This window comes from Pan troglodytes, chromosome 5 (genome assembly GCF_028858775.2).
Source record: "Pan troglodytes isolate AG18354 chromosome 5, NHGRI_mPanTro3-v2.0_pri, whole genome shotgun sequence".
Classification (NCBI taxonomy): Eukaryota; Metazoa; Chordata; class Mammalia; order Primates; family Hominidae; genus Pan; species Pan troglodytes.
In genome coordinates, this window is record NC_072403.2 from 154,619,665 (window position 1) to 154,643,615 (window position 23,951).

A 23,951-nucleotide genomic window follows, 5' to 3' on the forward strand; every position below is an offset into this window, starting at 1 on the left:
TATAATTTTATTTTCAATGTCTTAGCTGATTAACTTGCTTCCAGAATGAAAATACAGTAAAATTCTGTATAAAATATAATGATGTATTAGAGAAACCGGTATAAATAAAATATCATACAACAGTTCTACAGGCCCATGAATCTACTTGATAAGGTAATTGATGGATTTTGAAAAATATTCAAAGCTGTGTTTAACTAAATTATTGAATTTATTATTAAACCTATCAGTTAGACAATATACACTTACAATTTTGGTCAGTAATACTTTTTATTTTTTTAGCTATCACTTTGCAATTGCCAAAATAAGAGGAGGTAACACAAGGTTTGGAAAAAACACTTGGTCACCACTGGGCAGAAATTGGGCCACAGATTAAGAAGTAATGGGACACAGCCCATAAAACGGGGCAATTAAAGGAGGAGGAAATGAAATATGGGCACAATCCTTTTGGATCACCAAAACACAGCAATAAAATGTTCACATACGCTTTTTCACTTGTGTCCTTCGTTAGTGGAGATGGGCTCCCCAAAGCATACAGTAATTGTGGAGTTCTCGCTAATCTATTGGTGCAAGTACACTGCTATGAAGGCTGCTGAATGTGAGAGGGTTGATTCAGTCACAGGGACCTCTCAGTCTCTGAGGAGAGATAAAATCTATATTTCTCTCGTTTGTGTTAAAAGATGGGGGATGTCAAAAAAATATCAAGACAAGCTTCATGACTACATACAATTGTGGTTTTAGTGGTGAAAATGCTAGATATCCAAAGAGGGCAAAACCTAAGGGAGAACCAAATAGAATAATCCATCTCCAAACCGGTAATGCTAGGTGAGAAATGGATATTTCATCTCACTGAACATTCCACATTTTATAGTCAAACAAGTAACATTATTTCCTCCAAATATAATTGGAACAAAGTCATGCCCATGAAGATATGTAAATAATAGATTTGTTGTAGAGATAAGGCTAATTACATCATAATCTCCAAAATGTGTTTAGCACGCTTCAAAAATTTTAAATTTTAAAAGCATAAGTGTAGGCTTTTCCTTCTATGTGACTGGATGAAAGATACATTTCTATCAAAATCTAAAACAAGACATTACATATGTGTAATTTTTCTTAACTATACAAATAACAAAGTCTTTGAACCTTATTACTTGAGTTTCTATGACTCAGGACTCAAGATTTGAAAAGAAATTCCTAAATACAGAGAAAGTGTCATACACCAGAGAAGACTGAGAAGGCAAGACAACTGAGTGCAATGTGGTACCCTGACTTGGATCCTGGGACAGAAAAGGATATTGATGGAACTGGTGAAATCCCATTAAAGCCTCTAGTTTAGATAATAAGAAAAACAAACAAACAAATTAACTAGTTCTGAAGATTATACATGATTGTGCATGATCTGATTTTTGTAAGCATAGAATAAAAATATGTCTGTCAATAAAACAAATACCTATAAAATAATCAAAGAATGAACAAACTTAGATGACATCAAGTGTCCACCAATTTAGTAGATTTCATAATAAATTAGAGGGGTGAAAATTTAAGGAAGAGGCTTGAATGATATCCATTAGGGACATTTTCTTGCAAAGCAAATCCCAAAAGCAAGGGCATGAACTTATGATCTATTACCAGCCAGAGTTCAGAACTGTGAATAGAAAAGGAATTTACTTTCAGCTTCCAACCAGATTAGACAGTACCTTTTCCATGCAGACATTCTGGACCATTTACTCTGACCTATAACTGCACATTTTACATTTGCACTTTGTTTCCTTACCCTCCTTCAAATATTTTAATTCGGATTGGCTCAGTTTGTTTGGATCCAATATCTTTATCTCCATGAATATCTCCTTTCCCTCTTTCCTTTAAGATATTTCCCACTAGTTTCCTTTCTAGTTTGCTGCCAAATAAAAAGGACGCATCAGGTTTCATCTGTAAGACAAGAAGAGAGAATCATTTCACATGCTTTCTCAAAGACACAGGAGCCCCTATGTCCCACTCTTCCATAATCTCTGAAAATGAGCCTAAATTCTGTACTAAAAGGCCAGGAACTAGTTATATAAAATAAGGGCCACTAGGGATAAAATCAGATAAGAATGACAGTTTCCACTGAATAAATTCAACATTCTGTTACAGCTATATATAATAAGTACATATATTATATATAAAAATATATAGATACACATATACACGCAGCACTCTGTGCAATGCTAATACTTAAAAGACACATTCTATGTTTTGAAGTAGCAATGAAAACAATCTATATTAATTAAGGAAGTAGTCTCAAAAATTATTGAGGGAAAATGGTAACTGATAAAAGTGAAAACATATTTTTAAATCCTCTATTTGCCTCCTTATTAATTTAGCAGAAATTTCAAAATTCCCCTTAATATTTTTATAATTTTACATGGAAGGCATTGATGGTTCTTGTAGGAATAAACCAGCCAGCAACTTGGAAAAATAAGTTTTGAAGGAGACAGATGTCTCGTCAATGAGAGTAAGCCCTGCAGCATTTGCAAAGCTCGGTCCTCCTTCTTCGTCTTTCCTTTCAGCCTCCACTCCCTGCTCTATGGCCCACTTCACAATTCCCTGAATTCCTCACATCCAGAGAAAATTAGACCTGCTAGGTCACTCACAAAGGTCAGAAGGAAAATAACCCATGGGAATTAATCCCAGTGGTAGGATTTCATGGCACCCAAATTTTTAAATTTTAAAAGCATAAATGTAGGCTTTTTCTTCTGAAAATGGACCATGCCTGAGACCTCAGAACCAAGTGCAGTCAGTGGCTTCTTCCACTCCTGAGTAAGGCCAGACTTTCTGAAAACGCCCCCACTCTGACCTTCATTTTACTTGTATTTTTTTTTTTTTAGGCCTTATATCCTTCACTATGTAGTTTGCTCAGCAATCAAATCCACAATACAAAGTTCTTCCTAAAACAGTATTTGTTACCTGAGTAAACTGCTTCCAAGCACTTGATGATGTAAGCTTGCCGGTTCCAGGCCTATGCATAGCAGCCAGAGTATAAATTTCTGCAGTGATTTTTTGCTTGGACCTCAGAAGAGCCAGCGTGGTCTTGGTGTTCAATCCTGATGGGTTTGGATTACAGGAACTAATGCACCATGAAGCATAAACCGAGGATTTGAAGGTGGCCTGTTGCACATAATTGGGTTTTGTATAATTCAAGAAGCACCAACTCACAGTAGTTGTTGTCCGCAGACTGGGGAACTGAAGAATCTGCTGGAAATCTGCCATGTCCGTGAGAAGAAGAGTTGAGTCTGCCACGTTCCCGCTGGGGGCAGAGGCCATGCGGACCAGCATGCCAACAGGCCGCTTGTGGCCCTTCCCTTCCTCTTCCAGCTGACCATCTCCTGCTGGTAATGAAGAACTCTGTGGGCTCATGCTCATGTCCGATGCCGTCTCATCGATATCTAATTCATCTGAAGATTCTTTGCTTTCAGAAGGCCCACTGGACTTCTGCCCCGGAAGTGGTGCCCGGGAACCGGAAAGCATCTCCTTGCTGGGCGGGAATGGCTCCCTGGAAGACGGGCTAACAGAAGGATAGTCTTGAGATGAGGAGGGCGACAGCGAGGAGAAGGAAGATGACCCTGACTGCAAGCCATCTTTTGGCTCAGAAGCACATCCTTGTCGAACCAGCTGGGGTTTCTGGGGGCGGGAGAGGTCCTTTTTGATGTCTGAGTTGGTCAGCTCCACAGCACTAAGCTCCTCCACAATCTGTCCGTACATCTTTTCTTCTTTGACCCTTTTCTGCTGCTTGGTTTCCATGAAGAGCTCCAAGCTACTGGCTGGAGAAAGCATTCGCTTGCTACCTCCCAGGGTGGCCACGCTGTCAGAGGTGGAAGGTAAACACAAGGGGATGGAGGATTCTAAGCCGAGGGGCAAAGTCTGAGGTGCTTTCCAAATGGGGTACTTCTCCAAGCCCGCATGCTGCCCCAGCACCTGGGCAATGTTGAATCCTATCCCTTGCATGGCTGCGTTGGTGACCAGTGTCCTTTGGGTCATATTCTCATCGACTTTGCATATGACAATGGCAGGGCTATTCTGCCCAAGTATCTGAGAAATGCTTGTGTACATGACACTTCCATAGGATGGTACGTGCGTCTGGATCCGAACAGGAACCACTGTTCCTGGGAGGGACTGCAAAGGCCCAGCATTTGCCGAGGCAAAATCTTCTTGAAGAACCTGCTCAGAGGGCGTTTCAGTTGACTTACTGCTCTGGTCTGATGGAAACTTTGGAAGAAGGTTCTTTGGGTGTAGCCCTGATGCTCCTGAATAACATGGGTAGGTCTGCTCTTTCGTGTGTGCGTACTCAGCAGGTTTCTTTCCAGTGTGCTCTGCCACATGCTCTAAGGGATAGCTCGAATGGATTTCTGTCTGAAAAGAGGGCTTGCCATAGCTCTTCTGAGGGTGCTGAGCAAAGGGATGTGGGAAATGTGCCTGCCACCAGGGAGGCTGCTGAGCTGGTAAATGAACCATACAAACTGTAGGATACTGAAACTGAAACAAGGCATTCTGGATTGGAGAAAATGGAATTGTCTCTTGATGTGGAAATAAGTGTGGCTGTTCAGGTAAGTGCTTGCTTGTCATATAGGATGTTGGTTGGATCAAGGGATTTCTCAAAGATTCCTGACTGTCCATGTGCATGATCTGTGGCTGGGCCAGGTGCAGTGGCCCCGAGCTCAGCGGGGGACAAGGACCCGCCACCTGCTTCCCTGGGTCCTCTTGCTGAAGAGGAGGCAGCACAGCAGGCGGGCCATGGTGCCACCCGGACCGGAGGCCAGCATGCAGGTGCTCCAGCTGCTCTTGCTTCACGCTCTGATCCATGCCAACCTCGCCCTGGGAGATTTCTGGGGAGCCACTGAAGGAAGCTTGCCGCACCAGAAAGCATTTCTTCCTCTCCCTGGACGGTGATACCGTGGAGGCTGCTGCTCCCGACACAGGAGCATGGGACAGATTCCCATAATCAAATGATTTGCTCCGAACTTCTGGGACTTCCGCTGGGTGAGGACAAGGCATCTGCTCTGATGAGCAGCGTCGCATCTCTTTCTGGTGGTGATGGCCTGGGACAGACAATGAGTATGAACCAGCAGGGACAGTCAGAAACTCTGAATGCTTCCCAAACTCATCCTGCTTAGGAAGTGCAGAAAGCTTACTGGTTTCTTCTCTTTCAAAAGACATGGAGAAACTGGAGCTGTGGGACAAGTTGCTTTCTTGGCTGGGGCTGCGGGAGAGGCCTGTGCCTGTGGATTCAAAGCTGGACTCCCCTGAGGAGTGCTCCATATCTGCAAGTCGCAGACGCTTCTTTTTGGGTGGCAACTTCTCCGCGGGGAGCTGGGAAAGGGTCTCACTTCTCTGGGGCCACTGAAATTCTTCCACAGGCTTCTCTGGCTCTTTGCTCTGGGCTTCCTTCTCCTTCTCAGGTTTATCAGGCTCCTCGGTCACTCGAATCTCAGGAACCTGGATGTTGTGTTGCCGAACTAGCCTGGGCTGTGTGTGATAGGACTGCTGCTGCACCTGCTGAGATGGAGAGGGTTTCCCCCCACTTTCTGCACCATCCCCAGGTGGAGCCCACTCAGGACTCACTGGGGCTTCTGAAATCTCACTGTCACAAGTCTCTGAAGGGGAAGGGGCTTTATCCTGTGTGCAAGCCACAAGTTCGGCTGACTCAGATCTTTCAAATGAATTGGGTCGGCTCAGTGAGTTGGTGTGCTGAATCACAGAAATCACATTTCCAGGAGGTTTCCTGCCCCCTAGGTCTGACATCTTGTCTGAATCAATGGCTGAAGGTGACTCCTCTGACACAACAGATGGACTTCCAGGCTGCAGTTGGGGCCGACATGGGTCAAAGCGTTCCGTGTGACCATGAGAAAGGTTTTCGTGTCCAGCCATGGCAAATCCACTCCTGACTCCTTCCTGCATCTGCAGTTTGGGGTCATAATCGGAAGCCATGATGCCCACGGGAGTGCTTACAATGCTGCTGCAGATCATGGGCGTGTCCTCTTCATCCCCTACGCTCTTCTCTTTCCGGCGTTTCCTGTTTTCACAGGTAGTTCCAAACATGCTTGGTACTCCCTGCAATGGCACCACGGGATCCATGAAATATTCTCCACCATGCTTTAAAGAACTCAAGCAGGAAATGTCCCTGTAGTTTTGCTTTGGTGTTTCAGAGTCCTCCCACTTCTTATAGGGTTTCCGACAGACATCATAGTCATACCCAACCCTGTCCCCAGGAGACAATTTCTTTTCCTTCAGGGATGAACTGCTGATACCCTTCAACATCCTGCCATGGTGCTCGACTTCCACGTGGCCCTCCTGTACCGAAGGCAGTTCAAATGCCGCTTGTCTTCTTAGCATGCGCTGAGGGGGTATGCCCACGGTCCCTGGATAGAATACATCGTCGGAACCAGTCATCCTTTCATCAAATGAGTGACTTCCTCTCAAAGAAGGAGGAATAGTTAGATTAGTTGCTGAAGAAGTTGGCATTGAGTTGCTTCTAATAAGCGGTGAAGAGTCTACAGGAGCTTCTAAGAGAACCGGGTTGCTGCCTTGGAAGTTTGCTGGATAAAGTTTTCCTTCGTTCCTGATAGATGATGGAATAATCTGGGGTTGTCTGGACTCACTGTTGAACTTAGTGGATTTCAGCATGCTCGTTTGACTGGGGTCGACATCTCCCTTGCTTGGGATCAGCTGTGAAACAGGATCTTCAAACATCTTGACATCTAACCTGGTGTTAACGTGAGGTAATGGTTCCATTATGCCCTTCCTACCCATTGCGGCACGCTCCTGACTTGTGGTTGTAACACTGAGTGCATTTCTTGGACTAAGCCGACAGTATTTTCCAAAGATGATTTCTTCATAAGACTTTGCATTTGTGTTGGGAGGGCTTATTTGCTGCTCAGCACTTTCTGAGCGAGAAAAGTAACCAGAATCAGTGCTTCCTTTACTGTGCGGGCTCAGAAGGTTGAGCGATGGCTCAGAATCTTGTCCTTTTTTCTCTGACAGTCTTAGTGCAAGTTTCTGTTTGACTGTGTGCGAATCATCAGCCTTAGTATTTAAAGATGGATTTGGTAGCATATCAGGGCCAATATACTGAGAGCTTTCATTAGGGAGAGGAATCCCACTTTTAGGGATAATCAAAATCGGCACCTTCATTGGACCTCCCAATGATTCTTCCAATGACCCATGATAGCCACCTCTGCTGGCAATGTCCAGTGGGATGGGTGGACCAGGACTCATTTTGTCAGAAGCCTCAGCAAATAAAGAACTCTCCTCATCTGTGTCTGTACTCTGTTCACCATCTGAATGTATTTCTGCTTCTACATCAATAAAACCAGCCTCTAGGTCCAATTTAGATACAGCTGACTCTGTGAAAGGTACTAATCCTGCCTTAATTGCATGGGCATGTGACTTCCTGTGCTTGTACAAATTGCTCTTTGTCTTGAAAGAGAAACCACAAGGTATACATGGATATGGCCGCTCCCCAGTATGGGACCTGATGTGTTTTTTCAGTACACTAGGTTTGGCACACGCTCTGCTGCAGTAAGGGCAAATGTACTTGCCAGGCTTTTTGGGTTTGTGCTCTTTCTTGTGAGCCTCTTCTGCCTGTTCGATACTTTTCTGGGAGTATTGGCTATAAGCAGGGTTCAGACTTGAAATCTTTTTTCTAGGATAACCACCACTGTGGCCATGTATAGGAAAAGGAAATAAGTCCTCAGAGGCAACGGATGGCAAAGGGCCAGGGAAAAGCCACGGAGGACCTTCGAGGCTCTGATGTGGCTTGGTGCTGTGCATGACCCCCTGTGGCAATGAGTGCTGAGGGAAAGAGAGTGAGTGTTGGCATGAGTAAGGACTCGGACGATGCGGTGGATATTGCTTCTCTGCGACTTGCTGCACCACTTCACTAGGGGAGGCCAGTTTCCCAGAACCAAACAGTTGTGCTGATGCTGTGTTTCCGATTTGCTCAGGCTCTATTTGTGGTTGCCGCTGTCCTTCATGACTGCCAAAAGTGCTCATCTTAATAACAGCTGATTGTTCCTGTCTCCATCTACCTGATGCTTTATCAGTTTCTCCAGACCTTGAGGTAGCTTTTTGTCCTAGAGCTGTGTCCCCAGTGTCCATTTTGTTACACAAGGTCTTAAGTGCTAGTTCCCCTGAAAGCGGTGCAGACTCATGGAGTGTCTCCAAAGCTGTGCTTCTTAAAGCTTGGTTGCTTCCATGTTCCAGGGTGTCTGCAAACTTGCTGATTGCTCCTTCTCTTTGGAACCTTCCACACGCACACCACAGTCGATGGGCATTAGCTAGTAATGTCCTTGGACCAGGGCTATAACACAGTTCTCTCCATTGTAGAAACGTCCATCCAAAAGCTAAGTGCAAATCTATAAAGATTTCTTATGGCATTTGAAAATTTTCAACTAGGATGAAATTGGGATGATGAATAGTCTAGGAGAAATTTTGCCCATCAACTAGAGCAAAGTTCAATTGCCAGTTTCACTAAGATAAAATGATCTGAAGAAAAAGAAAATACAAAGAGATTGTCATAACAGTTTCAAATAAGAAACCAAAAAAAAAAAAACCTAACTAACCAACCAGAAATTAGATAAATTTGAAATGTTTTTTACTCCAAGGAATTATTTTTATTGAGATTACATTAATTCCACAATTAAAATATATTAATTTCAAACTCAGCATTAAGTCATGAACATAAGTCTCTTCCGTGTTTGAATTTTGGTCACTCTTTTAAATACTTTTTAACTTTAGAAAACCATTTGAAGGAAAATCCTTGATGGATATTATCTACAAAAGTATAAGGTTTTAGAAAGCCCCATTAAAAAAAAATAGAGCTATTCCTAACCAAGTTTTATGACTTGTATGCCAAAGTGTATTACATATCTCTATATAGAGATATGTTTTATAGCTTAATACAAACAATATGTGGCCAGGCATGGTGGCTCACGCCTGTAATCCCAGCATTTGGGGAGGCTGAGGCAGGTGGATCACGAGGTCAAGAGACTGAAACCATCCTGGCCAAAATGGTGAAACCCCGTCTCTACAAAAATACAAAAATTAGCTGGGTGTGGTGGCATGCACCTGTAGTCCCAGCTACTCGGGAGGCTAAGGGAGGGGAATTGCTTGAACCCGGGAGGCAGAGGTTGCAGTGAGCTGACATCATGTCACTGCACTGCAGCCTGGCGACAGAGCGAGACTCCATCTCAAAAAAAAACCATATATATAGTTACATATTAATATAAAATATAAACATAACATAGTATACATATAAGCATACATATATAAAATACATGTTTTATAAAATACATAATTCATAAAGTATTATATATTACTATAAAGTATAACTATATTTTACAGCTTAAAATCAGTGATTAGTAAAATGACATCAAGGCTATAAGAATTAGATGTCACAGAACTTTGGAAAAGATAAAAGGGTGCATCTAAACAAAACAATTATAAAGTCTTCTTAATATAGAAAACAAAGCATATTTCTAGGACAGTTTAAAAACGAAATGATTACCTGAACAGTTTAGAGTTCTTATGGGCATGATTGTCCTGACGCTTCCTGGATACAAAATAAATGCAGTTAGGAAAAATTGTTCCATTAAACCTTACCATTGATATATACAAATACAAATTCCAATTTCCAGTTCATTATATAAAGGGTTCACAATGCTATGTACCCTAAAACGAAAGCAAGAAACTGCTTCAGAAAGCATTACACCAGAAGAGTAAACCTTACACTGACACTGTGACTCAAAAATAACTCAGAGAAAATATTACAAAAACATCATAGTAATATTTTCTAAGACATAAGATTATTATATATGAAACATCTTAGTTATTTAAATGTAATCAGCCTAGTTCTAATTCCCTAGATATTAAAAGTTGAGATACAGGCGTTTTTTGTTTTGTTTTTTTTTGAGATAGAGTCTCACTCTGGTGCCCAGGCTGGAGTACAGTGGTGCAATCACTGCTCACTGCAGCCTCGACCTCCCTGAGCTCAGGCGATCCTCCCACCTCAGGCTCCCAAGTAACTGGGACTAAAGGCATGCACCACTACATCCATCTAATTTTTGTATTTTGTTGTAGAGATGAGCTCTTGCCATATTGCCCAGGCTGGTCTCAAACTCCTGGGCTCAAGCAATCTGCCCATCTTGGCCTCCCAAAGCGTTAGGATTATAGGTGTGAGCCACCTCGCCTGGATGAAAATAGTGGGTTTTTTTTTTTTCTGATAGGTTTGAATGTTTATGTTTAAAAGAATAAATTTCCCTTTTAGGAAATTTACATCATAGCAAAGTGAAGGAGTCCTCTAGATGATGGCGTATGGCTCAGGAAGACTTGACAACTAAGTAATCGTTCAATTTTAAGTGAATACTCAACTTCCTTAGGGGAGTGTTCAATGAGGTACCCAGAGGATTCTGAGAACTTCAATGATAAACTGTATCTACTGTCGTAGAACCTCAGATGTTTCCTTGATAGGCAATGTGTCCGTTTATCAAAATAAAAAAGATCATACACATTGACCTAGAAATTCCACTGCTGGAAATATATCCTTACAGGTGTACTTGCACAAGCGCACACCAATATATATGTACAAGAACCGCTTAAATAAATTATGGCTCAATGATAAAACTGAGGCATTTAAAATAAATAAAGTACAGCTATAAGTACCAATATAGAAACTTGTTCAGGGGATAGTAACATTAAATGCAAGAAAAGCTTATTGCACCCTAGTACGAAGACACATTGTTAATCCTATGGGTGAAAAAGAGGAATAGTTGATCAACAGAAAATTCCTGTGAGGATGCCAGGCAGCATTGGCACCAGCCTGACCAACATAGAGAAACCCTGTTTCTACTAAAAATATAAAAAATTAGCCAGGCGTGGTGGTGCATGCCTGTAATCCCAGCTACTTGGGAGGCTGAGGCAGGAGAATTGTTTGGACCCGGGAGGCAGAGGTTGCAGTGAGCCAAGATTGAGCCATTGCATTCCAGCCTGGGCAACAAGAGCAAAACTCCATCTCAAAAAAAAAAAAAAAAAAAAAAAAAAAAAAAGTGGAACCTGGGATTCAGAGGAAGAGGAAAGAAAGGATTTTTACCTTTCACCTCATGACTTTCAGTAAGTTTAATTTTTGTTTATTTTTCTTAACATGAGCATGTTTATCTTTTTAAATAAAACACTAGTTAATAATTTTTTAAAATGCTACCATGCAGATGTACTGCAGATTCCTAAAGCGAAACTCAAATAGTAGTCTTACTTCCATGGGCAATTTTCTCCCTAACATCGAATTTGACTGTGATGATGATGATGACAGAAGTTGCACTTTGACAGGGGAAAAGCACCCGGAAATTCCCACAGGAACGGTAAGTCTTTTGGGTGAGAAATCAGTAGCCCCCAGATATTTGTAGTAAGACATCTGTACTCAAAGATTCCTTCTGTTAATGGCCATGAAGCCTAAGAGATTTGTAAAGCAGCAGTCAAAATACTAAACAAAGATATTAATCTCAGTTTGCTAAGAAGTTTTGCTATTGGATTTAATTTTTTGCTGTGCGATAATTTTCTTTAGCATCCCTCTGCAGGAATGAGGCAAAAACTGAAACACAAATGATAGTCTCATAATATTCCAATGCAAATTTCCTTGTGTCAATTCCAGGAACCATGCTAACAAGAAGAAGACACAATGTTGAATCTAAATTAGCTGACTGGGTTTAATTAACTAAATATTTAAGGTTCATGTAGACACAACCTCTGCCAGACTTGTAGAGGTAAATAAATACCCTCTAAAATGGAAGTATACTACATTTTCAATTCAAGACAAGCATGTATGAATCCTCAATTAGGACTCAGAGCTTGAAGTGAATAATTTCTAAGTTATTTTTCAGATTTAATATTTTATCATGGTATTGATCTATGTATGCAGTTTCATTGTTAATTATAACAATGATAATGACTGTCATTTACTATATATTTACCATGGGCTGATACATACTGTTAAAGAGTTTCATATACATTGTCTTATTTTATCTTCATTATACCTCTATGCTAAGGGTATTATTACACCTATTTTACAGTTGAGAATGATTCTTAGAGAGGTTGGGTTTCAGAATCAAAATTCAGATCTAAATTTGGTGACTTCTAAGTCTGGGAGGACTCACCACCACTCTCCATTAAGTTTTATTACAACTTAAAATAATACATCTTCAATAATATCTTCATCTAAATATTTCCACTTAACTTTAATATATGAAATGTCTCAACTTTTAATGGTTCTGAGAGAATATAAATGAGCTCTGCATGTTTGTAGTACAAAAAATGGCCCCAAAATGCCATTTCCTAGAAATAAAAAAATCCATAATTTAAATAATGTTCAAAATATGTATATTAAGTATTAATGAGAACAGCTTCTTGTAAGACCATAATAAAGTCTCATGACAGACTGTTTTCTTTTGTTCTTTGAAAATCATTACTTTTATTTTTAGAGGAGGGGGTCTCACTTTCTTGTCCAGGCTGGACTCAAACTCATGGGCTCAAGGGATCCTCTGGGCCCTGCTTCCCAAGTAGCTCCTAAGCCACTGTGCCCAGCTTGGAAACCATTAGTTTTAAGGAAAATAAGAGCCTTACAAGTGAAAATCAGGTATGTATCATTTTCCATCTTTTGGTTGACACAGAATATATAATTTTGCTCAAAACATAAACTTCAGGGGCTGGGCATGGTGGCTCATGCCTGTAATCCTAGCACTTTGAGAGGTGGAGGCAGGTGGATCGCTTGAGCTCAGGAGTTCGAGACCAGCCCGGGCAACATGGCAAAACACCGTCTCTACAAAAAATACAAAAATTAGCTGGGTATGGTGGCGTGTACCTGTAGTCTCAGCTGCTCAGGAGGCTGAGGTGGGAGAATCACCTGAGCCCAGCAGGTCGAGGCTGCAGTGAGCTATGATTGCAGCACTGCACTCCAGCCTGGGGAAAAGAGTGAGACTATCTCAAAACAAACAAACAAACAAAACAAAAAACAGCATAAACTTCAAGTAATAAGTACATACAATTTTATAAAAAACAGGGTTGGAATAATTTATTTCATAAGTTATTCAATAAAATATAATGTTTTCACTTAGCAGTGAGGTAATACCTTTATAAATCAGACATTTAATTTTTATAGTATAAAATAATAAAACCATTCTTATACACTAAGGGCATATCATATAGTAGATGCATCAAATAAAATTCAGAAATAATATTTTGCTACCAGAGAATACACCAGAAGTTGAACAAAAGTGACTTACACAAAATTCAAAACCAGATACCTCATGGTCAGAACAAAACATGTCTAGACCATTAAGTTAATTGTTTAATTTTTAGGAGAAGGAGGATAATCAGAAAAAAAGTCTTATCTATCACTTTATTTTAAAAAATAATTTTGCTAAGTTTAACATAGGATCTTTCTATATTCCAACAGCACTTATTATCCAGAAAGTTTTTAAGATTCAAAACATTAACTCAATTATGCAAATAGCTTCTGTCAAGAAAATCTCTTCCTTTTAAATTTCGAAGACAAGCCTACCCGAGATGCCCCACCATTTTACCAGGAAGCTAGGTGATATCCCACGCCATGCTTTCTCTCCTGGGTTGTGCGGGAAGAGCTTCCATCTTTGTGCCTAAGCTGGAGGTCCCAGCACTACAGGGACCCCTCCTCTGATCCACAATGTCTAGTTTTTCACTTCAGTGAAAGGCTTACTAGGGAACTAGAAATCATGCTTATTTCACATGAACCTTTCACATTTGATTTGAAACATGTTTGAGGATGTCTTTTTCTCTCCAACACTATCCTTGGGGAGCCTTTGACTAACTGCTATCCATAAAATCACGTCTCTTCTTGGAGTTTCTGAGACATATAGAGAAAGGTAGGTGGGAGAGAAAGTGAGCGATGGCTTCTTTTAGAATTTATTGATCATATTTATGAACCATTAAAAATATGGACTATTTGTATTTGTCACTTTTCTACAGCTGCTTTATCCTGGAAACTGAAAAGATTCTGCAATGGAAATTGTGTGCATCATAATCTATTACTGAACATGGCATGACTTTCTCTTTAAAAACAAGCAGGATTTGGGAGGGTTTGAAAGTTTCTCTGCTACTCCACTCATGTTATACTGAGGAAAATAAATTCACTTTAAAAACAATTGGGTTTTCAAGGTTAGATAATGGCATTTGTCTTGTTTTGTTAGGTGACACTTTTACTAAGCAACCTAACTCTTCCAAATGGCATAAATTCTTGAGCTTACATTTTATTACTAAAATGTATTAAAATGCTTATAGATAACAAAACATTTTTAAAAGTATGTTAGATAAGGAAATCTACATTAAATGAATCATTAAGTCTAGGAAAATACTTTCTTTGGACTTCATAACATTATTACAAGTCATTAAATGTACCATTGTATCTACCTGCAATTTTAGTTTAATTTCTTCAACAGAGATCCACTTAGAACTATAAAGATCTATAGTAATATGGTTAATTATAGCTACAGCATTTCTCTATGACTGTGTAGAGTCAATTCATTTTTCAGATTCTCTAATATTCCATTAAAATATATACCAGGTTTCCTAATCAATTGATACATCAAAAAATGCAGTATGAGAGTAATTCTCATATGAAAACAGCGAGTCGTCACTTTATTCACTGAGATTTCCTTTTATGGTAACCAAACCCACACAAAGTCATTTTTGGCACCCACTGCCAACAAAGGAGCGGAATTCCAAATACAGTTTTGCATTCACAGTTAAAATTTTCTCTAGTGGGTTTTAAGTGCTATGAAAGGAGTAAGATAATTTACTGGAGAATAAAACTCAGGAGATATGACTTTGGGTTTCCTGTGGATGCTGCTACAGCCCACAGGAGTCCTCTAGTCAGTAAAGACAGACATTGTCTGGCAGGCTCATCACACTTTTCAGAGGGGGATCATGTTAAAAAAGAGATTACCTCTGCATGGCTATTTCAGTGGTAATGGAACTAAAGGAACTGAAGCGAAAGAAAATGATATTACAGGGAAGAGCAGGCATTCTTCTAGAAGTGTGCCCTCTCCTTTGGCCACTCTTCAGAGTCCCACTCAAATAAGTTTGGCACCCAGTTAAATAATTTCCCCAGACAGGGTCCCAAAGGAAAGACACATAAACAGCCTCCTAGATGGACCTCCTCAGAGGTCTCTTCAGGATAACGGCTGGGTGGGATTGGCAGGAAGACAGGCTTACTCTGCAGAGGAATAAAGACCTACAGTACCCAGGGTTGTCAATCTGGGATCTTTTGCTTAGGAAAACATTATCTCAGAAAAAAACCTTACCTCAGGAAATTAATCATTACTTGAGTGATGGCAAAAGTCAAGTGAGCATTAAATAATGACATCCTAAATAATGACGGTATACAATGACTGGCAGCAAACACGGCTTCTCCACTTCCAACATTTTAATAATAAAACATTTTTAAAAATGTAAATGGTCACTTGGTCTTTTCTTGAGGATTTGGTGGTAAGACACTTCTAAACATTTCATCTTTTGTTGAGGATTTGTGGTATGACACTTGTAAACAAAATACGTGTCTTATGGTAATAATTAGTGAATGACATTTTAGAAGGGACATCATTGTATTTGTTATTAAAGTGCCACAGATCAATTGTAAAATCTTTAAAAAATACATGAACATCTCAGGGCATTGTAGTTGTAACATTGATCCCACGAGTCACTTAGACACTCATTGCCCAACCACCGCTCAGAGCATATATGCTCAGAGAGTATGGGATGAGGGGAAAAAGGAATTACCAAGAAAGAAGGCGTGATGAGTGCCAGAGTCCAGCTGAATAAAGACTTATTTCCACAGGATGATTTTTAAAAAGGTGGCTTCCTGAGAGCCAAATTCATTATAAAGGCTTCTTTTAGTAAAAATTCCCATAACAACCTCAGTTCTCTCCAAAATGAGCAAGTTGTCTATATGGAGAAAACTCTATTATATACAATCCTCCCAAGCAATTCAGAAAACTTTTGGAGAAAAGTAAAAATACTGTGATGACCATCCTCTAATTTGATGTAATTAAAATCTAATTTGATATTTAAAGCCTAATGAGAAACAATCATATTTTTTCACATGGGCTGCAATGCAGGCATCATTGCATATATTTGTAGAGTTTGCCTATTTAGTCAAGATATTTATGACTTATTTTGGCTACAGCATGCTGCTTTTAATATTTTGTCATACCTTTTAAAATAATTTTTTAAATTGTGATTTCACTTTTCTACTGAGATGTTTTCTCATTATACAGCAAAAGTTATTAGGATTCACTAAGTAGAGTCTAACATGAAAATAAACTTTGTCAGAAATAAATTCTGTCGAATAATGCTATTTTAATTATAACAATGATAATTAATTATAATTAAGACTGGTGGGCTGGGTGCAGTGGCTCACGCCTGTAATCCCAGCACTTTGGGAGGCCGAAGTCAAGAGATCGAGACCATCCTGGCCAACATGGTGAAACCCTGTCTCTACTAAAAATACAAAAATTAGCCGGGCGTGGTGGCAGGTGCCTGTAGTCCCAGCTACTTGGGAGGCTGAGGCAGAAGAATCACTTGAACTTGGGAGGCAGAGGTTGCAGCGAGCCAAGATTGTGCCACTGCACTCCAGCCTAGCGACAGAGCAAGACTCCGTCTCAAAAAAAAAAAAAAAAAAAAAAAAAAAAGACTAGTCTACTATGAAAAACAAAATACAACAAAACAACACTTTTCTCTCTAGATGGAAAATATATTGTTTCCTCCCTCCAGTTTATATATGAGTCCATAGTAGGCCAAAACAGCTTTTCAAGTTTAATGTAACAAGAGAGTAAGAATAAATAAATTTTAGTTATTAACCTGTTATCCTCATATCAAAAAACTGCATCACAACCGTCTTTGATTTCCAAGATGCCAACTCTCCTCACAGGAACTCATGCACAACTTCTGGGAATCTAAAAGATGAATAAGAAGATTTAAAAGATGATGACATCTGTAATGAATTTAGTAAGCACGCTCATTCTTCTTCACTCACAGAACCTGCCTTCCTTTAGGAAAGAAAATTTGGAACTGGATCTCTCAAGAAGCTTTTTTTTTTTTTTGCCCCCAGGAAAGAATTTCCTTTCTTTTAACATAGTTTAAATCTTTTGGATAAATACTTGTATTTAAAGGGAATTCCCTGTTACAGTGAAATGCTAGAGTTAAAACTTCAAGTACCAGCACTAGAAATTGTGTCATTGTAGTCCATGATACGGTTCTGCCACAAAGCTGAGATTTCTACAGAACTTCTTTGGGTGTATCAGCAACTAAACCTCGCAGGATGAAGTCTCAGATAACCTTGTTGTAAATTTGTTTCTATAGTTTATTTCAGCAATGTTATACTTTGTGCTAAAATTAAATTCTGAAATAGGAATCCAAACCCAACCAAAGCAAAATTCAGACTTTAAAAGTCTAGTAAGTAATGAAGAAAGGAACTTTTCATATATAGAATTAATATTTATTCAAGTATGATCCAAAGAAATGCATGGAAGATCAAACTACCTAATCTGAATAGATTAATCAACAATCTTAACAGAGTTTATCTCCCAGTATAAAAGACCTACTTAAAAATAATATTATAATACCCATAATCGTATATTTGTTATTTTTTTTAAAAAATCGCCCTTTTGTCCTGACAAGTTATTACAAAACTCCCATAAGAATAACTAAAGCATTAAAACATAACAGTTAAAGTGTGCTTTCCTGCAGTACCACTTCATGTGAACATTCAAAGTGCTTAAAGGAAGTAGTTTGCTTCAGTTTCCCCCTCCTTTCTGCACACCACTGCAGTAGCACTTCAGGACACCCTGTGCACTTGAGACATGAATCATTATAAGCAAGTAGGCCCACTCGGTTCCTCAAAAGACACAAAAGGTACAAAAATAGCTTCTGCAATTGAAGCAAGAACCACGTCAGTAACCAGATGAATGTGGGTGGTCACATAAGATTCTGGTGCTGCAAAGGGCAAATTATTAAGCAAATGCTAGATTTATTTTCTTTTTTAAACTTTATTCTTCTTGCCTCAAATCAACCGTTTGCTGGCACTCAAAGTGACACCTGACAAGGTCTACTATTCTCAAAATCGAAACTTTCATCAATGCTAAAGAGCATGATTCATTAACATAGAAGGAATAGAGATGATATCCTAAAAAATATACATTTTCTATAAGATAATTAACTATATCTCTATATATCTATCTATTTTTTTTGAGACGGAGTCTTGCTCAGTCGCCCAGGCTGGAGTGCAGTGGCGCGATCTCGGCTCACTGCAAGCTCTGCCTCCCGGGTTCACGCCATTCTCCTGCCTCAGCCTCCCAAGTAGCTGGGACTACAGGCACCCACCACCACGCCCAGCTAATTTTTTTGCATTTTTAGTAGAGATGGGGGTTTCACCATGTTAGCCAGGATGGTCTCAATCTCCTGACCTCATGATCCACCCGCCTCGGCCTCCCAAAGTGCTGGGATTACAGGTGTGAGCCACCGTGCCCGGCCAACTATATCTATATTTTTAACACACTAAATATCACATCTGTTTTAAAAAATCAAATAAAAGCACTTCAAAAAAAACCCACAAAAACTATAATCTAGGCTAAAGTAAAGCATGGCATTCCTCAAAAAAAAAAAAAAAAAAAGAAGAAGAAGAAGAAATCACTGAGTTATTTTGTACTCCAAGCAAAATGCATTCAAGACATAAATGGGCCAAGGTTCTAAAGATGCAGATATTTATACGGAACCTTAACTTGCAGTAGTCAGTGACTACCTGTGACTGGTAATCTCACAGTCACCAAATTAAGAGGCAAGAAGGTAAAAGAAGAGCTTAATTTTCAGTAGGCCAGCACCAACCTCCCCTCCCTTCCAGAAATCGTCATTCCTACCAGCAGTCTCCACAGGCAAAACAGAGCACGTGAGTGCCCCCCAACAAGCTCTGATGGGACAGCATTCCCAGTTCTGACTCCGTTTTTCCAGTCTTACTTTCTAAGATGATGGCTACTGGAAATGGTAAACACTCCTTTCATGACATGCACATGTATTTGAAATTGTAGATTACAGAAGAGCCCCCTTTTTACCCGGTAAGAGGATTCAAAAACTGGTTCTGTTGCATCACTCATGACCTTTTAAATGTTTGGGTTTCTCTTGAAGAAGAGAAAAGCAATGATAATCATGTTATACTTATCTTTACCTTAAAGAAAGTTCCAGATTAGCATGATTTTAAAGCAAAGATGCAAATAATATTAGCATGAAAGATATGATATCAATTGCAGCGTTTTGGCACAAATCATTTTGTTATAAATTGAAATCAGTAATGGCCTCTACATGGGACTTGGTTATTGTTCTTATTGAAATGGAGATATGGAGATGCCATCTCAGAAATTTATTTTTTGCATTAATTTTAAGTGAGTTTTTGTGTCTTTATTTCTCCATCAAAATAAAAGAAAATCCTTTCATCAAACAGCTCTTGAGAATGTACTATGACAACTCATGCTCTTATTCTCAAGAAATCAACAGTTTACATAGTATGCTATTAAAGAAATGGACTAAAGGAGGAAAGATGATTATTTCTTTAACTTTGCTTTTAGGTTATTAGCTTCATAAGAACTTAACAGGCAATGAAACCTTAATATTTAATAAAACAAACAAGTTTTCAGAAATAGTGCTAATGAATCTTGATAAATATCCAAAGGTCATTTAAAATTCCTTCCTAAATATGAGGTAAAAATTATATTTCACTTTACCACATACAAGATGGTTTTTCTGTCAACCTGCAGGTTAATGGAAGAGACCCTTGAAAATATTTTCCAATCCTCCATCTCCTATTTGTAATAAACACTTGGAAGATTTGAGTATTACTGTTTCTATCCCAGTGGTTTCTCAGCCTTCCCATTCTTAGAAGAAAAAAAATCCTTGGCATTAGTTACTTGTTGTTGGATGCTAATAGGTTATTACTATTAAGCTAAGCAAGAGTCAAGCTACTGATTCATAGATGACAGATAGATAGACATTTAAAAAATATCCATTGTTAGTGGGGTTGTCTTTTTCCATTCTCTACTTTTCCAAATTGTTTCAAAACAAGTTATAGTTAATGCTTTAATATGACTCTTACATGAATATAGCAAGAGGTGAAGGTTTCATTGGCAGAACTCTCAAGTACCTCCCATCACCCTTGTTTTTTCTGAGGTTAAATAAATACACACTATATCACAATTTTAGGAGAAGAGCTGATAAGGTAAACCAGTTACAGTTTAGATGAGCATTGTCATAATTAAAAACAATAATTATTGGCTGGATGTAGTGGCTCACACCTGTAATCCCAGCACTTTGGGAGGATTGCTTAAGCCCAGGAGGTTGAGACCAGTCTGGGCAACAAAGCAAGACCCTATCTCTATAAAAAAAATTTAGGCAGGTGTGGTGGTGCACATCTGTAGTCCCAGCTGCTTGGGAGGCTGAGGTGAGAAGATCATTTGAACCCAGGAGTTTGGCGCTGCAGTGAGCTATAATTGCACCAGTCTGGGGGATAGAGTGAGACCCTGTCTCAAAAAAAAATAAATAAATAAAAACAACATCAATGAAAATAATTCTTATAAACTCAATGGAAAAATGGCAAATAGAAACTGGAAACAAGACATGATAATTTTATTTCTCAGTAAAAGGAGTGTTTAAGTATTACATGTTTAAAAGAATGAACACTACTCTTCACTAGAGAAGAGACACTTTACTCTTATAGTAGGGAATAGAAAAGATTCAAAAGTAGCGACTAAAGATGGGAGAAGAGCACTGAAAGAGATATCAATGTTCAAGATATACTCCATCAATTTCACAAGCTTTTTGTAGAGGCATCTTTTCCTCTCTACAAAAAAAAAAAAAAAAAGACTCTAAATGGGCCCATTGTTCCACTTTGGAGTGCGTAAAGTGGCAAAGGAAGAAGAGGCTGCGAAGGACTAGAGAAGGCAGGTACAGGATAGACAACACACATACACGCACACACACACACACACATTGACAGGATGATGACTATAAGCTTAGATCTTCAGAAATATTTTTGATATAAAGGTAATGGATGAGGTTGGGGTTGAAATGTAAAAAAGAAAACATATTAAAGGGACATGACTAGGAAAAGAGAAACATAGTAGTTTTGGAACATGGGGCAATTCATTACTGGGACAACAATGTAGAAGGTTTTGAAAAGTCAAGAAGGTGCATGGAAGGAAGGATTCCCACAGAGTTTTCATAATAGGAGGCTGGGGCAAACTGAGTCCAAATTAGCCAGAAACTGCCTATAAAAATGACACCAAAGCTACATATGGTCTATTGCTGATTCTCAGCAGGTAGTGCAGGAGCACAGAAAAGATAGGAAACAAAGCATTGTGTAAATTAAAACTAGTGAAAACAAACAAAAAAAGCAGATACATGTGCATTAGAGATTGTAACTTAGGCCTCTTTAAATAGGATTTCTGATTATTCTATGATACTTTAAGACATTTACTTATACCTAATGTTAAATGACGAGTTAATGGGTGCAGCACACCAACATGGCACATGTATACATATGTAACAAACCTGCACATTGTGCACATGTACCCTAAAACTTAAAGTATAATTAAAAAAATATCCCCCCCCCCAAAAAAAAAGACATTTACTGAATGCCTACGATGTGCCAGAAATGGGCTGTATTTACACAATACAGAAAAAGAAAAGATAAGCATTGCATTTAAGAGCACAGAGCTGGCTGGGTATGGTGGCTCACACCTGTAATCCCAGCACTTTGGGAGGCCCAGGCGGGCAGATCACTTGAGGTGACGACTTCAAGACCAGCCTGGCCAACATGGTGAAACCCTGTTTCTACTAAAAATACAAAAATTAGCCGGGTGTGGTGGCTGGAACCTGTAATCCCAACTACTCAGGAGGCTGAGGCAGGAAAATCTCTTGAACCCGGGAAGCAGAGGTTGCAGTGAGCCAAGATCACACCACTGCACTCCAGTCTGGGTAACAGAGCAAGACTCCATCTTGAAAAACAACAACAACAAACAAACAAACAAAACAAACAAACAAACGAAGAGCTCAGAGCTTCAGCAGGGAGATATTTGTGAATTAGTTCAACAAATGACATAAATATAAACAGATTACAAAGGAGATTACAAGAGGGAATGGTCACTCCTTTCTGGAAAGTTAGAAAAGGCTTTCTAGATGTAACGACACTGAACTTAATATTTAAATAAAACTATATATGCTAATATACAGAAATGCACAGTTATCAATGTTAGATTTAGAGACAAATACATTTGTCAGATGAAATAAAAATACAAGACTCTACCATTCCGGTTTCTCTATGATTATATATACTTTATTTTGTGTGATAGAATGTTGGTTCATGAGGATGCTTGGGGAATAAGGTGTTCTAGTTAATACAACCTTATGGTTAGGTAAAGACCACAGAGAAAATCATTTTTTGTTAAACATCTAGTGGTAATTTATTTTCAAAAGTACACTAGCTTTTGCCTTGAGTTAATTACAGTCTACTAACCATAATTTAATCTTCCTTTGATGATTCGGGATCATATAGTGTTCTCCAGTCATTCTGCATCTTGGCTGTGCTCATCTGGTATTGGCCATGCAAACTTCTCCCAACATGTGTCCTTAAAACACACGTCATGTTTTCTAAGATAAGAGCTATAACCTAGGTTTGTTTTCTTGACCCAATTTGACATCACGTAAGTCATATATCTGACTAACTTGATTTTAGGAGCAAATATATGACTACAAACTTCTATTACTATTTAAATGTTTAGCTTATTCTAAATCATATAGGCAGTGTTTAGGGCTGTGGAATAATTTAGAAACCATTGAATTTAATCTATCAGGCAACTAACAAATGAAAAAGGTGAGAACCAGAGAAGTCAAAAGACTTGCTTAGGGATCCACAGCTCATTATGATAGTTCTGGTCTACAGCTTAGGTCTTTAAACTGTCAAGTCAATTATTTTCCATTATCCACACTACTTCCTCTTATTCAAAGTTTATTTATCTAACCCTATTGCAGAAATTGATTGAATGAGTAAAGAAGTAAAAAATGAAGAATTAATAATTTTGAAATTCAAATGAGCAAAGATATTTATAATCCATAATCAAAGAAACAGAAAATAACAGTAGTTAAGGATCAATGCTCCACTGAAATGTTTATCAATTTTTATACGAAATAAAAATAAATGCAACAAAAATTTTAATTTTTCCAAAATGAGTAAATGACAGAAAAATTAGAAGATAATCAATTTCTACAAGCAGTGCATTATTTAGTATCCAAAGCAAAAATAATTACTTAATTTACAACCAATTTTCAGTATAAGCTATTTTCTAAGATTTTTATGCTCTTATAACGAAAATTTTTCAGTAAATATTTTAAGTAGAGTTATGAGACCATCTTCCTAAAAGCAAAGATAGCTCTTTCATTGAAAGTCAATGGAGGCAAGCCCCTTGTTCATAATACCAAAATTTCACCTAGGAGACCTGTGAAGACATGGTAACATCAACTCCACAGGCACTACTTCTTCTGCTGCATTGGTTTTGCAAAAGGGCAGAGCCAAGTAGATGTTTTGTATAATTAAAAATCTTTTTTTGTTTTCTCTTTTGTGATACATTTTCCCATTTTTATTTTTTTCCTTCCCTTCCATTTCCTCTATCTTATCCCTTAATATGGTAGGTAAATAACTACTTCTAGCCAAGCCAGCTTAAACATTTACTCTTTAACTAAATATTTGGAGAGACAGGGATAAAAGCAAAAAAGGTGTATTTGACTACCATACTCTAGTGAGAAGTATATATGACACAACAAAGTCATAACTCCAATGTACTGTTTTCTCAAGTTTT

General features: G+C 38.8%; 1 protein-coding gene across 14 annotated transcripts in view; it reads right to left on the reverse strand.

Annotated features, from left to right (window-relative positions):
• HIVEP2 (HIVEP zinc finger 2) overlaps positions 1 to 23,951 on the reverse strand; it is a 195,440-nt gene that overhangs the window by 15,187 nt on the left and 156,302 nt on the right. For 10 of the 14 annotated variants that reach the window (XM_063813513.1, XM_054686367.2, XM_063813515.1 and 7 more), the window contains 4 exons: positions 16,915 to 17,009; positions 9,542 to 9,586; positions 2,947 to 8,520; positions 1,775 to 1,929 (listed from right to left, as the gene is read on the reverse strand). In XM_063813513.1, the coding sequence (XP_063669583.1) occupies positions 1,775 to 1,929; positions 2,947 to 8,133 (5,342 nt within the window). In that variant the 5' untranslated portion in view covers positions 8,134 to 8,520; positions 9,542 to 9,586; positions 16,915 to 17,009. Of the gene's footprint in view, positions 1 to 1,774; positions 1,930 to 2,946; positions 8,521 to 9,541; positions 9,587 to 12,883; positions 12,982 to 16,914; positions 17,010 to 23,951 lie in introns of all 14 variants that reach the window. The other 4 variants (XM_063813518.1, XM_063813519.1, XM_063813520.1 and 1 more) reach the window with 2 other exon arrangements.